The following is a 14610-nucleotide window of genomic DNA, read 5'->3' on the forward strand; positions in this document are numbered from 1 at the left end:
CTTTTCAAGACCCACAGCACCACTTCCCTCAGCTGTGGCACTGCTGGGAGAGAGAAAAGGCTGATAAACCTTCCCCATGGGGGGCACTCTTGGGAAGCAAGATGGAGTGGGTACTATTTCATGCAGACGAGGGTCCTGAAAGGCAAGTGGAAAATGAATGTGATCTGACCCTGACCAGGAATGCACCTGGGTGGTATAAGCAAGAAGGGAAAACCGGGTGCCGGATTACCTAGTACCAGTACTAAGTAGGCCAGGTTTACCATGTCTTTGTCTGAGTGCAGTTTGATTTTGGGAAGGAGAGAGATGAATATGCCCACTGTCTCGGCCTTGAGACACAATGGCACAATGCAAAAGCGATGGAGAAGGAGAAAAAAGAGCGTCCTATTAAGGACATGGAACATGCCTGAAATGAAACCCAGGAAGAAGACCTCAATATCAGTTAAGAAAATGCTGTTATGGTGATAGCTCAGCTAAATTATAAGCGAAGCCTGGCGCCAACCTTTAGCAATATAACGACACACTTGATAGATCTGTGAGAAAAATGAAACAGATTGGTCAATTCAACGAAGTCTAGAAAGAAACTTCTGGTCATTTAAAAAAAAGGGTCTTTTTGTTTGTTCTGTAGTTCGGTACAGGTGAGCTTTCAGACATATTTGCCAGATGCCTCAACAATGATTTATGGGCTGCTTGACAGCAGCAGAAAGAGATATTTCGTTCTCTGGCACATTTCAGTAACAATTTGTCAGCCGGGAACGGAACCACACCACCACTGCAAAGAAAGCTTTATAGATCCATAAAGAAAAACAACTCAGTTCTACTTATATAATTTTACTATATACACAGCTGGAAAATTCACCTTTAAAAAAGGTTATCTTAAGGGGGAAATTCCAGTTTGTGAGGTAGAGTTTGTCACCTCAAGAATATGATGCACAAACAAAAACCACAAAGAGGAAAGATAACCAGGATGTTGATTCTGCTCAGGCAGTAAGATGCTTGAGCGACTAACCTCAAGAAGCTCCTTTTGAGTCCTCCTTTCCATAACAACAGCTAAGGCATCTTAGAACACAAGGAACTGTAATATTCACAAAAATGGACTGCCCTACAACATGAGTTGAAATCCTTGACAACTCCAGGTGTTTAGCATTTCTGAAAATCAGCCCTATGATATGCCCTATTTGCTAAAAAAAAAAATTCAGGAACAAGAGAAATAATGACCGTTATTACTGTTTCTTTGAAGTTCAATGATGAAAGCCGAAGAAAGAACACATAAAGATCACAGCCGAAATGGTTCAGGAATTGTAGTCATAACCTCCTTGTCATATTGGCATGTTTGGACTTTTTTTAAACTGCAGCAAATTTGTATTGCAGTTATAAAGTACAATTCCCCAGAATCACCCCATGAATAACTTAAATCTGAACAGCACTGCAAAGCCATTACAGGTTGGCTACGTAAATAGATTTATTAAATTTATTTTCAACAGACTTCTTCCACCTTTTTAAAATTCATCTCTGTTTATATCGCATGTTCGCCAAGAATCCCATAAAATATTAAAATGTGGAGGTTGTGCAAGCTTATTATCCATAATTTACTGAGTATTTTGAATGGCACATCGTATTAAGACAGCTCCACTTTCACACGTTTAGCCTTACTTTCCTAAATGAAATTTGCATATTTGGAAAGGAAATAAAACTTTCAATTAAAAAATAATAATCAAGCACAGAAAAGGTAACCATATATAGTCTATGGCATTACAAACCGTGTTTATACTCAGTAAATTTAACTGTAAAGAGTTTTTTGTGATGTCAATAGGTAGGGATAAAAGAATACAGAAGAAAACTCAGCATGAATGTGGTTTGTGAACCCTGAAGAGGAAGTCCCACAAATAAAGGAATAAGATGATAAATAATAGAGACTATGACATACTGTAGACTGAATATGGAGGTGGATCATTAGAGAAAAAAAAAGGTCTGTTATTAATCCAGATTAGATAGCCTGATATACCTGCTTCAGCAGTAATTTCTGCTTTAAAATTCCTAGAAAACAACAAAAAACCACTAAGAACACATATGCAGCATCCTGCTTCCTGAAAGCTGAACACAATACATCGAACACATCTGATTTCATGCCAATTTTATCAACTATAACACAAGCAAAAGCCAAACAAACAGGCTGGTCTTGCAGGTAAAGCATCAGTCTTGAGTTCAATCCCTGGGCAATCACAGCAGGTTTACACTGATCACCAACCTCTACAACTATTTGCTTTAAAACATTTTGTCAGTTAAGTCTCTCTAGTTCCTACAATACGTGAGAGGAGTGATTGCTTTGTTTTAACAACTTGCAGAGCACTGTTGTAATGAGGCACTAACCCTGAGACAGCACTGGCTACAACTAATAAAACATTATGATCCAAGTATCTATTTGTGGAATTCTGTAATTAAAAGCAGAGGAGAAGTATGCTGTAATGATCACAAATTAACAAGTTCGCAAAAATGAATTAAAAATATGCTCTTAACATACAGAAGAAGCAGAAATAATTTTGTCATGACTGTTGAAATAGTTCAAAACAAAGCAAGTGATTATTTTTCAAAGACAGAACATGAAAATAAAAGTTCAACAATCCACAGTGCTTGCATAAATTTCAGCTAAAAAACCCCCACCAAAAACCTAACAAAGTATAAAAAACCTGCAAACCCCAAAATGTTTGCTTACCATACCATCAGAATTCAGGGGCAACAATGATTTACGTAAATTATTGTCCTCTTCCTTAATTGCGTATGTGTTTGTGAACCAAGCATCTCCCAGTTCTCTTGCTGGAGCTACTAATCTGCCCAGTAAATTCCTGGAACCATCTTAAAATCTTTATGATTTGTCACTTCATGACCCCAAAATTACTTGCAGTAGATAATCTGAGGATCAGGAGTGGCTGCTCTGCTTAGATCCTTGATCTGGAAGATGCAAGTGCTACTGCCAGCCTAGGAATGCCAAGTGCTAAAGCAGAACAAAGCCATTGCTTTTCTTCTGGAGATTACAGTATGACAGATCATAAAACATTGCATTATGTTTAATTAATTTAACAATTCCTTGCAATATAGCACTAAGCTGTCACGTAAAATGTGAATATGACACATTAGAGAAAGAATTAAAGAAATTGTGCTAGAGATATTTGAGAATAATTGTTTTCATTGTGCTCATTCTGCTGCAAACTGGAAAAAAAACCCAACCAACCCACAGAATATATAGATTGTTTGGAAAGAACATACCTATTAACTCCTTATTTCTGACATCTAAGGCCATGTTTCGTAAAGCTGTAGCAACTGCACATACCACCCGGTCATTGTCTATTCGAAGCAGCTCCACCAGGATTGGCAATCCTTTTTCTTTGCGGACAGCAGCGCGGATATACACTGACCACTGTAAAGACACATGGAACAGCGTGAAGAAGAAAGTGAGAAATCCACTACAGAAAGCAAGGCATCTCAGGTTATAACAGATATAGGGTAAGGGGTAACAGAAGCCTGTGGATGCAAACTCAAAAGAGAGGAAATAATTGCATCTATGATGCTAGGCGACCACTTAATTTGGAAATCTGCACTAATTTTTTTATGGTGGCAGAGAAATTAAATGATGAATTGACTTTATTCCTAGCACACCTGGTTACATTTTCACAGCCCAAGTCTGCAGACCACTTGCTTTGCATCAGCATTTTCTATGCAACATCTAATGCTTGTTCACTGCTAAAACAACAAAATTTATATTACAAAATATACATTACAAAACATGTTCAAGAGGTCCCAGTATTTCTTTGTTATTACCGTAAGAACTATTCAGTCTAAAACCATGAAAATGCTGTTATAATTTCTCCTGTGATCGTCAACTTGTTCAGAAGGAAAAATGACGACAACTATATGTCTGGTTTTGGCACCTATAGTGGTCCTAACCAGAAGACTGCTGTACGTCGAGGAGTCAGAGTTTCACATAAGAGTTGACACGCGGCAGGCGCAGGCCTGTGCTGTGCCGTGCTGCATGCACCACGTGGCTGCAGGATAAACCCAGTGGCTGATCATATCGGAGAAGCCTGCAGGCATCTCCCACTTGGCAGCTGGTCATGACACCACTGGCACGCCCTTGTCTTTGTCCAAGTGAAGCAGCATGTTCTCCTGTGAACATACTTTTTGTTTGACAGCAGAAACGATGAATCGAGTTGTTTACTTCTAAGGAAATCCTCTAAGAGCTCTAAAGACTATCATGCCAGTGAACTTCTCCATGGGTGGGATCTGTGCAGCGTACTGTGACTAGGAGGTCCATCCAGTGCTGCACAACTTGGGGTTCCCAGCATCTGAAGGGATGAAAGATTAACTATACTATCCTCTTTTTCATTCCACTGTTAGCTCCAGAAGTTGGAAAAAATATAAACAAGACCAAAACTGTGACCTTGTGTTTTTAAAATCTACAGGTATTGCCAAATTTGAGATGTTTGGACACCCGCAAGATATGCACGTCTTCTCAGCACAGTCCGCTTCAAAACAAGCCGTCTACTAGGCATATATTCCTTCCCACATCCTGAACTCTTCTCTGGAATTTTCATAAAGTTCACATTCATGCTCCTTGTACTGACAGTTGACAGGAATTTATTGAAGCAGAGCTTCTCCCTCCTTTCAGTGCTATGGCATGGATGCTTATCCTGCCATCATACCTGGAAGGTGAAGACAAAGTTCTGGAAGCCCTTAGCCTTTGAAATATTCCCAATATTTCAGAAAGTAGGATGATAAGCCTTAGGATTTTCAGATCATGATGACCCTTCCCTTTTGACAAACCTTCCTTAAAGAACAGTTAGATCACACATTAAAGAACAGTTTCATCGCAATAGCGTTCCTCCATAAACAGAAAGAGTAAAAACAAATTCCATGAAATAAAGCGTTAGAAAATGGTAAGCACACTCACTGTCAGCAGACCATGCTTAACCTCTGCATATGGCCTCTACTTACCACAGCTGAAGTGCTCACTTTAAAAGCTAGCATCTGTTTATGCTATAGACAGGTGCCTCGAAGAGCAAAAGTCAGAATATATTTTATGATAACAACTGAGCTACAGAGACAGACAAGGGCTGCAATGCTGCAATATCTGGAGTGCAAATTCATTCCAAGCGAAGTCATTCAGGGGAAATTGGGAAAAAGGAAAAGAAACCAGCATTTAAAGAATATTACTTTATTATTTCTTCTCTGTAGTAACCATGCATAAAAAAAGCTAGCTGGCTGGACTTTGCTGTAGATGAAAGTGATAATGGTTACGATAAGCTTTCAAGTCAGGTAAATGGGACATGGGGTTCTCAGCATCACTGAGCACAGTAATGTGTCTAAAACGTAAATGTGCCATCATTTTCTGCAGCAAAGCAAATAGCTCTTAGGTGAGAGAAGAAGTGGTAGCAGTATTCTTGATTGATCTTATATGCTCTCTCCTCTAGAATCAGTGTATAGGATGACCATCAGATAAAAAACTAAAACACATCTTAAGGATCAGTGAGTTTAACTGAAAGTATCTGCTGAAAAATAATTTCTTTTCTATGTCTTGATTTTAATGGAATACTAAATATAAAGGATGCTATGAAAACACCAAATTAATCTTTTTAAGCTTCCTGTTTTAATAAACATGTATAGAATCATAGAATCACAGAATAGTTTGGGTTGGAAGGGACCTTTAAACGTCATCTAGTCCAACTCCCCTGCAATGAGCAGGGACATCTTCAATTAGATCAGGTTGCTCAGAGCCCCGTCCAACCTGCCTTTGAGTGTTTCCAGGGATGGGGCATCTACCACCTCTCTGGGCAACCTGTTCCAGTGTTGCACCACCCTCATTGTAAAAAAATTCTTCCTTGTATCTAGTCTAAATCTACCCTCTTTTAGTCTAAAACCATTACACCTTGTCCTGTTGCAACAGGCCCTGCTAAAAAGTTTGCCGCCATCTTTCTTATAAGCCTCCTTTAAGTACTGAAAGGCCACAATAAGGTCTCCCTGGAGCCTTCTCTTCTCCAGGATGAACAACCCCAACTCTCTCAGCCTTTCTTCATAGGAGAGGTATTCCATCCCCCTGATCATTTCCATGGCCCTCCTCTGGACCCGCTCTTACAGGTCTATGTCTTTCTTGTATTTATTTATTTATTTTCATCTTTATTTTATTTTTTTCATTTATTTATTTACTTATTTTCGTCTTTCTATGTATTTATCTGCCAGTTAAACACACTCTCACCTGCAGCTGCGCGTACCCAAAGCAATAGCTCTTCGCACTTAAAAGCTCCCATCGTTGGATTCTCTACACCTCTCCCTGGGGAGGCCTCCGCTGTGTCTGCTGTGATTACAAGGTGACTGCCGGAGTGAGAGCTCATGGTAGCAGTGAAACTTTTTTGAGAAAGTAGTGAGCCTGTCTGGTTGAGGTGAGAGTTCAAGCTAGCAGACAGTATACTAAAAGATGCTGTCGTTCATTGCAAAAGTACATCACAGATGCAGTGGCTCCAATACGGATTACATGGGGAATCACTGGGGGTGTTTGTTTTTTAAAAAAAACTTATTTGCATCTATTCAATACCAGAGAAAATCTAAAATTATCTTATAGATTATTCACTATATTATAAAAACCTCCAGTAAACAGTTTTCCTTTGAATTTTTTTAGTCAGCTACCACGGGGAAAAAGTCAGCTACTTGTTTTATGAAACCCAGGTTTAGAACAGACTTCTTGGATTCTAGTATTTTCATCATCCATTCCAAAACAAAAATCTAGAAGAAACAAATGAAGAAATGGGTTTTTTTAACCCTAGGGAGAGCAGAAGACATTCTAGGAGAAACACTGAAATAACTCAGTATGAAAAAAAGAGAAACTATAAACCTGCTTACTGCATAAATGACAGGCAAGCCTTCAGTACCTGTAAAGAACCAATTAATTCGATCACAATAGTAAAAAATACCACTCCAAAGTTTTCATAGGGGGAAAATCCAGATATAATGTTTTACACATATGCACACACATACATAAAACAATGGGAGAAAGAGAGAAAAGTATGTACAAAACCTCTCCTCTCCCCTGCGCATTCCTCCCCCCCCCCCGCCCCAGCTCTCTCTTTCCAGAGAACGCCATCCGCTTTGGGAGAAGTTCACAGACTCCTCAATGTGTGATTTGCTATCATTTCATCTGCGTTTTGAAGTCATACACCTTAGGCAGAAAGACAGAAATGTCTATTAATTGTTTCAACAGTCTCCAGAGAACTTTCCATGTGGAAAGTGGTAAGAACTGTCTGTGTCTCTTTCCTTAAGCTGCCAATTAGGACAAGTCTCTGCAAGCAATTACGCTGCGCTGTGCGGATTTCAGGAACGCTCAAATTGAGATGCCTCAAAATGGCTATTTTATTCTCGCAGAGAATGGAAAAATTGATTCACTCTTGTGTATACTGATGATCCTTTTGTTTGCCTAAAGCCATCGTGAAACACGCCTGCATTTCTACATTGCAGGTCAATTGCTAATATGAGCTCAGTAAATTACAAAAGAGATGAAAAATCATAAAAAAGAAAAGAGACAAAGGGTTTGTTGCCTCTCAGTAGGTAAATGAGGCACTCTGCCAATATACTTAATCATCCGGTTACTCCACAAATCAGTGGCAGTGTCAACGATCAAATAACTGTTCAGTTTGTAAAGAGAAAGGGCTCCTAGGGGAACTGCAAACACTTTAGAGGGAACAAGGAGCCAAAAAATAAAATAAAATCATTATTGTTGCATCAGATTGTGGCTAAATTATCAGAGACAAGCACAGGAGCCACAATCTGTGCATGAATACTCTTTACAGATAATTGAATTCGGGGGACATAACTACTATACATCACTTTGAAGGTACCTAGTGCATCTCTATGTCCACTTTCATTAGTATTTCCCTTTTTATTTTTGTCATAGTAATTAAGTAGAAAAATACAGTAAACCGGAAAATTATTTTTTAGTTTGTCACAGTTATTATTATAAAGGACCCTTTCCAGAACTGAATGCCTCTAGGGATTAAGATTACATTAGGTTGAAACTCAACAAAAGAGTAATTAATCTAGATAAAACTTACATAATTTTTTCAGAAAAATTGAAAAGCATTTAGGCAGTTAACTCCTTTTAGTGTTTCATATGGTTTTCTTTATTCTCCTATGAAGCACCACCACAGCAGACCAAACTAAAAAATGAAGAGATTTCCAGGACAAAATCAAAAAGAAAAAAACCCACCAAAATAAACCCACAAAAAACCCCCAAGGAATACCAACAATCGTATACAGTTGATATTTTGAATGGATTCACTTCCCTGCCATTGACATCAGTGTTACCTCACCATCACATACTTCAGTTTTGACTAGAATTTGCATTGTATTGATACAGTTCAACACTGTGACTCAAAGACTATTGAGATATCGAATATTAAAGGGAATTACTGAGACATAAACTACAAAATGAAAGCCAAATCAGGGCAGTAAGCATGACAAAGCAAACTAAATTACCAACAGAAACAGGAAGATTACAGAGACTCAGAATTTGCTCGGAGAGGCTCAGAAAGGGGCTGTCTGCTAACAGTAGTGGAACAATAGACCATGGAAGGGAACTGCATGTTGAATAATCAAAGATCAATGAGTAATCGAAGATCAATATTCCTCTTTGTCTGATCATACTCAATGTAATACATGCATCAGGAAAAAAAGGGAATATTTTTACATTTTTACATTCCACTTTGAAAATTACAAATCTACTTTACTCAAATAACTTTACTGGGATCCCTGAGAAGCCACACCACCTGACAGAGAGCAAGGCTCTGAAATCTTGGTTATCTTTTTGCAATTTCTGAAGACAGCAAGTGCTTCCCAGGGACTTCCTGCTCCCTGACTGCAGCGTTTTGTTCCCAGAAATGACCCCATCTGGCAGGCCACCCGTAAGTCCTCTACATCTTTGTGTTGGGACAAGAGAAAAGTATTAACTGCTTACTGTCCTCTTGCTCCATGACTTTAGTCAAGCTTAAAGAGAAAGAAAAAAATCTGGTGGGTAAAGATATATAGTTAAATAAATAAATTAGAGGAAACTAAAATGGCGTTAACAGAAGATACCTTAAATGTTTGAGGACGGTAAAGTTCAGAAGGAACTGCCCTCGCACCTCATCATTCTTGGTTCGGCAGTACAAGTATGTACTGTGTATTCAAAATGATCTGAGAGCCATTACAATGACTTTTCCAAACACTGTACCTAATATCATTAAAAAATAAAGGTTTTGAGACAAAAGTGACACATCTCATGGGAAGCAAACTGACTGAGTATAGTAAGGGATTACTTTGAGCATGAATTCACCATAAGCTACTGTGCTCCCATTCCACAAACTGATGTCCGTGCTGATCTCCTCATGATGTCTGTGATACGGGTGTTTGCAGCAGCAGGTCTTGCTTCCTGAACATTATCCTGTCCCTTCAATCTGGTCTTTCTTCCTACAGAGCCAATAAGTTTCCCTGTATTAATTGATGCTGCCTCATCTACAGGGGGCAGGGATTCCAGCCAGGGAAGAATTCCTGACAGAATAAAGCATTGGTTATTTAAGAAATTTGCTTTTGTTGATTACGTGATGTGTTATAAGCGGTCTTCTCCATCCTATCACATAAGGATTCGTAATATTACTATTTTGGAGAAAATGAATGTAAGCCTTTTCACTGTAATCCAAAAAACTTTCTCCTGGAACAGCCTGATGAAACTCCAAAGGGCTAATATGTAAATAACTAGAGTCATCAGAAAAGTCTGCTAAGGAACCCGCAATATGTCCTTGCCTGGTAAGAGGAAGATTGATAACCTAGATGTCTGCTGCTTTAGACAATAATTACTCATTATCTGCAAATGTTTGGATGGTAAGGAGCTTGAAACTCTTTTTATACTACTCTTTGAAGTAGCTGCACTGACCTTGTGACTGAATCAGTCCCTTTTATGTTTTCAGTTTCCTTATCTAATAATTTACTTAATGGAGCTCTTGCTCCTATGAGAGTCAGATTTCTCTAGGATGGAATTAAGAAAATAAATGTAGTTGCTTTCCTACAGAACAAAGACTGAGATCGCATCTAGCTATCTCAAGGGATCAGGCCAATGACCCATAAACCCCATTCACATGGGGGGTACCGTACCTGCTGGGGATCAAAGGCAGGGACATCCAGTTGTCTAACCAAAGAGCCTTATCGCTCCCTGCTGAGTATGACCAAACATGGAAGTGAAAGGAAAGGAGGTAGAAAGAACTAGCCAAGGAACGCTATGGCCTCACGCGATTGCAAGACTTACTTAAACAGAGCAGCACTTGTTTAAATGCTGATGTTAAGGAGCCCAAGGAACTAACAGACACTCAGGAAAATGAAGCTGGCCATCCTGTCATTAAAGCAGATGAGGGAAGTTTGTAAAGCCTGAAAGGTAACTAACTGGGACGGAAGACTGGGCACGCAGAAGGGACTAACCAAAGCCCAGAGCAGGTGTGCTACCTGCTCTAATGTAAGCCATTACATGGCCAACAGAAACACAGTAGCTCCTCTTTCCCGGTTTTAAAAGATATGTATTACCTATATAAGTTGTGATAGTATTTTAAAACAAAACAGGATCATATGAATAAGGAAATTGTTTTTAAGGGTTTGACAAAACTAAGGAAATCCTACTTGTGGTGATAACACTGTGTTTTTGACTGCATGTAATAGAAAAGATAATATTGTAGGACCAGAGGCAATGGGAACAAACTGAAACACAGGAGGTTTGCAGAACATCAGGAAATGCTTTTTCACTGTGAGGGTGACCGAGCACTGGCACAACTTGCCCAGAGAGGTTGCGGAGCCTCCATCCTTGGAGACATTCAAAAAAATGTCTAGACATGGTCCTGGGCAACTGGCTCTAGGTGACCCTGCTTGAGCAGGAGGTTGGACCAGATGATCTCCAGAGGCCCCTTCTGTGATTCTATGAGTTCACAGCAAAAAGTATTGCAGAAATGTCTCTGGCAGGTAAACTGACATCAGCCTAAATTTAGCTGTCAGATACATATAAACAGACATAGTAATATACATATAACCCAGTATCTCCTTTCTTCCTGAGAGGGAAATTTTGTTCAGAAGGGACATAACCTTGGATTCTTGACATCGTTAACTCTAGGACATTTGGCATATAACTTTTTACATGCTCAGTAGATTTAACGTATTAATAGCCTCTTGACCAAGGTGAAAACTAAAAAGAACTTGCCACTTTTATTCCCACCCTCTAAGGAAAAATACTGATGCCAGATTACATATAAAAAGCTCTATGGAGATTTCCTTTTACAGGATGAGTCTTGTAATTTTATAGCTCATAATTTTTTTATTCCGAGGTATTAAAATGAATATGAGGTTGCAGAAAGGACTTCAGGTTTGAAGTGTTATAGTGAGAGAAATTTCTTAATAAGCAGTCAAATGTCTTCAGAATACAGCTGAGTAAGTCAGCAAACTTCCTATTTTTATTTGTGCATTTTTGCACAAACTTGGCAAAACCCAGATTAAGTGGCAAAGAAAACTAACAGAGCTCCCAATGAAAGCAGATACCTAATGGGGAGTAAAGAGTCTCCGCTGCTTCCAAAGGCATGTCTCAAGCCTTATTCGCTCAGTGAAAACTCCAGCTAAGTTTGATGAGGAATGTATTTGCCTAGATTTTTATTTCATATTACTAAGCAGCTTGAAAATACAAGTTCATATTAAGTATAATTAGAAAAAGTCTACTTCTGAAAAAAAATATATCTTGGAGCAGCAATGAAAGAAAGCAAAACCAAAACCAATGGTCATCCTTTTTATGCGTTGCTCCTTCTGCTTGTAGGAAGTTTAGGATACAGTGAAATTACTGTAGTTATGATTTGATGGGAGAAAGCATTTTGGGAAGCAATGAGTCCCGTCAAACAGAAACCCACCCAGCCTCAGGTAGCAGCTGAGTTCTGCAGAAGGGGGTAGGCGTGTGCACGTACAGCACCGACAATCTGACCCGTAGGCTGTCAGGTTGCATGTTGGAGTGCGCGCTGCTAGTGGACATCAGCCCCGTCAGGAGGGGGACACGCAGTGACCAACTGCTAGTATCACAGGCCACTGTGCAAAGCAGCAGTCACCCCTTAAACATATCCTGGCAGCGATGTGGGAAACTTTAATTTGTCAAAATCCCCCCCAAAGGCATACGGATTTGGACATCTCCATATATATTATTCCAGAAGGGCCATTCACGTTATGCATAGATGCATTAAATAAGTATATGAACAAAAAAGAGAGATCTGTTAGGATACGTATGTGTTTTTCCATGAGGGGAATAGTTTGCTTCCTTCAGATTCCTCCCTATGTAACAACGCCTTGGTGCAGAAGAGCGAGATGAACGAACTTCCATATTCACCTGAAACGACCTCTTCCAAAATGAGTTCTGCTTTGTATGTAAGCTGTTAATGTCTTCTTCAGAAACAGAATATACATCAAAGTCAAGATACACAGATGTGATCTATCCCAGGTTAAATTTTCCCATTGAAAATATCCTTATCCATACCTCAGATCAGTATCCTGTTTTATTGGTAAACTTTCATTTGGACCTGTTAATGTATTTGTCACCAATATGCTCCTTTTTTGAGTCGTTATAGATTGTCTTCGTTCTCGTAATAATTGCACAGACATTGCAAAAAAACCCAAGTCATTGTAAAAAAAAAAAAAAAGTTTACTTTGCAGATGGGTAATATATGGCAAGGCTTTGGTCCGAAGTGTTTTATCTTGACATAGAAAAATTATATGCAAATATGTGTATGTCACACTTTTTTCTTTTTTGTTAGTATTTGGCTTCAGAAGGAATTCCTGCAACTGAAACAGTGCTAAAAATGTCCTACAGATTAAGATTTATTATGTGCATGTTTTGATTTTATATGTATGTATCAATGAGAAACTATATTCCCTGAAATTATGAAAACTTTCAGCCTCTCTCACCTATTAATCCTTAAAGCTACGTACTGCTGCTTTCTTTCTGTGTTTGAAATTTTCGAAAGCAGTCTAGGGGATTTAGAGACATATCATCTGTTAATTCTGGTGGCAGACATTTATCTAAATCCCCTACGCAATTTTTATTTTTAAAAAATTATTCAGGCTTCCTTTTATCTGCTCACTTTCCCTTCATAATGGGATAGTTAAGCACTGCCTGTGTTAAAAGCATTACCTCTCGGTCACCGAAGAGGATTAGACAGCTTTATATCAGAGGAACCAAAAGGGTGAAACAGCTAGGAAAGAACTATGCAAGTGTATCAAGTGCACTGTATTTTTTTCCAGAAGAGACCATCTCTTCGGAAGTGTGTGAGCTTGCCTGGTGCACTGGCTGCCTCCTATATTCTGGGATTCTTGTGGCATTAAAATAATGCTAATTGGAAAAAACCCCACAATTGCTATTGCTATTAATATTAATAGCAACATTATTTATTTTAATACAGTTTGCTCTTTTTCTCTCTTTCAGTCCATCACAAGGTTCTTCTTGAAAGGTTTCAAGTGGAAAAAAAAAACAACCAACGAACTTTTCCCATTCGTTATACAATCACAATTTTTTGGACGAACTAAAAAAATGAAAATCCCCCTTAGGAATAACCTCTTCTTCTAAGAGTTTTCTATCTTTTATTTCAGTCATTTTATATCCAGAAGACTGCAGCAGTGGAAAAGAGAGGTCAAAAGGTGGAAACATCAATGCTTATGTAATCCCCAAAGAGGATTATTCCCCTCACAAAAATGGCTAGTATGACACGTGAAATTAAGGATATTCATTCTGTGTCTGCACATCACTTGTAATGGAATTGGTGAATCTTTAGAAAAATAGAGCAACACAAGAACAACTGAGCGTTTCCCATGGTATCAGCGTGGATAGTAGTAAGGTTCAAATCAGTTTTTCTAACCCGGCACTTGCCAAAGAGCTCTGCGGAGCCTTCCTTCCTCTCGCCACCATACAATTCTGCCAACTAAAGGATGACAGGTACAGATTTATTAGAAATGGGAGAAGGGGCACCACTTGGATTTTAGCACTTCTGTTAGTCCTGGCATATATGTATGCATTGTTTTCTCATTTGGACCAGGGCTATACCCATTCCCAGATGAATAAAACACATTTATTATGTTTCTGTGCCAGGATTACACAATCTGATGTGGTCTACAATATGAGAATAAAAAAAGTATAACGACTTTCAAGCACAATATATACGTAGCACTTTGTAGGGCAGAAATCACTGGACAGATACTTTTTTTACTCATGTCGTATGTCAATGAATGCAATAGCCAAAGGCATTTTGTAAGTTTGGTGGGCTCAAAAAAAATCACATGCCTCTGAAGATCTACTGAATGTGCCAACTCAACATCCAATAAAACTTTAGGGGGAAAAAAAGTAACTTAATAGCCTCAGGGCTAACATTTCAAAATGAATGCCTCATTAAATTGGTATTTACATATCACATACGAATGCCCAAATGCTTAAAAACCAAACAGCATACCTTCCGAGACCTAACTTTGATAACCGTATTTCCCCATACATGCATGTTTTCATAATAAATGTGAAAAATTCCCATTGAGAGTTAACTT

The 14610-nt window shown here is 38.8% G+C and overlaps 1 protein-coding gene across 7 annotated transcripts in view; it reads right to left on the reverse strand.

The window, feature by feature from the left end:
• The window catches only part of CTNND2 (catenin delta 2), a 689093-nt gene that overhangs the window by 72891 nt on the left and 601592 nt on the right, over window positions 1-14610 (reverse strand). For all 7 annotated transcript variants that reach the window (XM_075142462.1, XM_075142461.1, XM_075142460.1 and 4 more), the window contains one exon: window positions 3262-3412. In XM_075142462.1, the coding sequence (XP_074998563.1) occupies window positions 3262-3412 (151 nt within the window). The remainder of the gene's footprint in view (window positions 1-3261; window positions 3413-14610) is intronic.

Source organism: Calonectris borealis, chromosome 2 (genome assembly GCF_964195595.1).
Source record: "Calonectris borealis chromosome 2, bCalBor7.hap1.2, whole genome shotgun sequence".
Taxonomy (NCBI): Eukaryota; Metazoa; Chordata; class Aves; order Procellariiformes; family Procellariidae; genus Calonectris; species Calonectris borealis.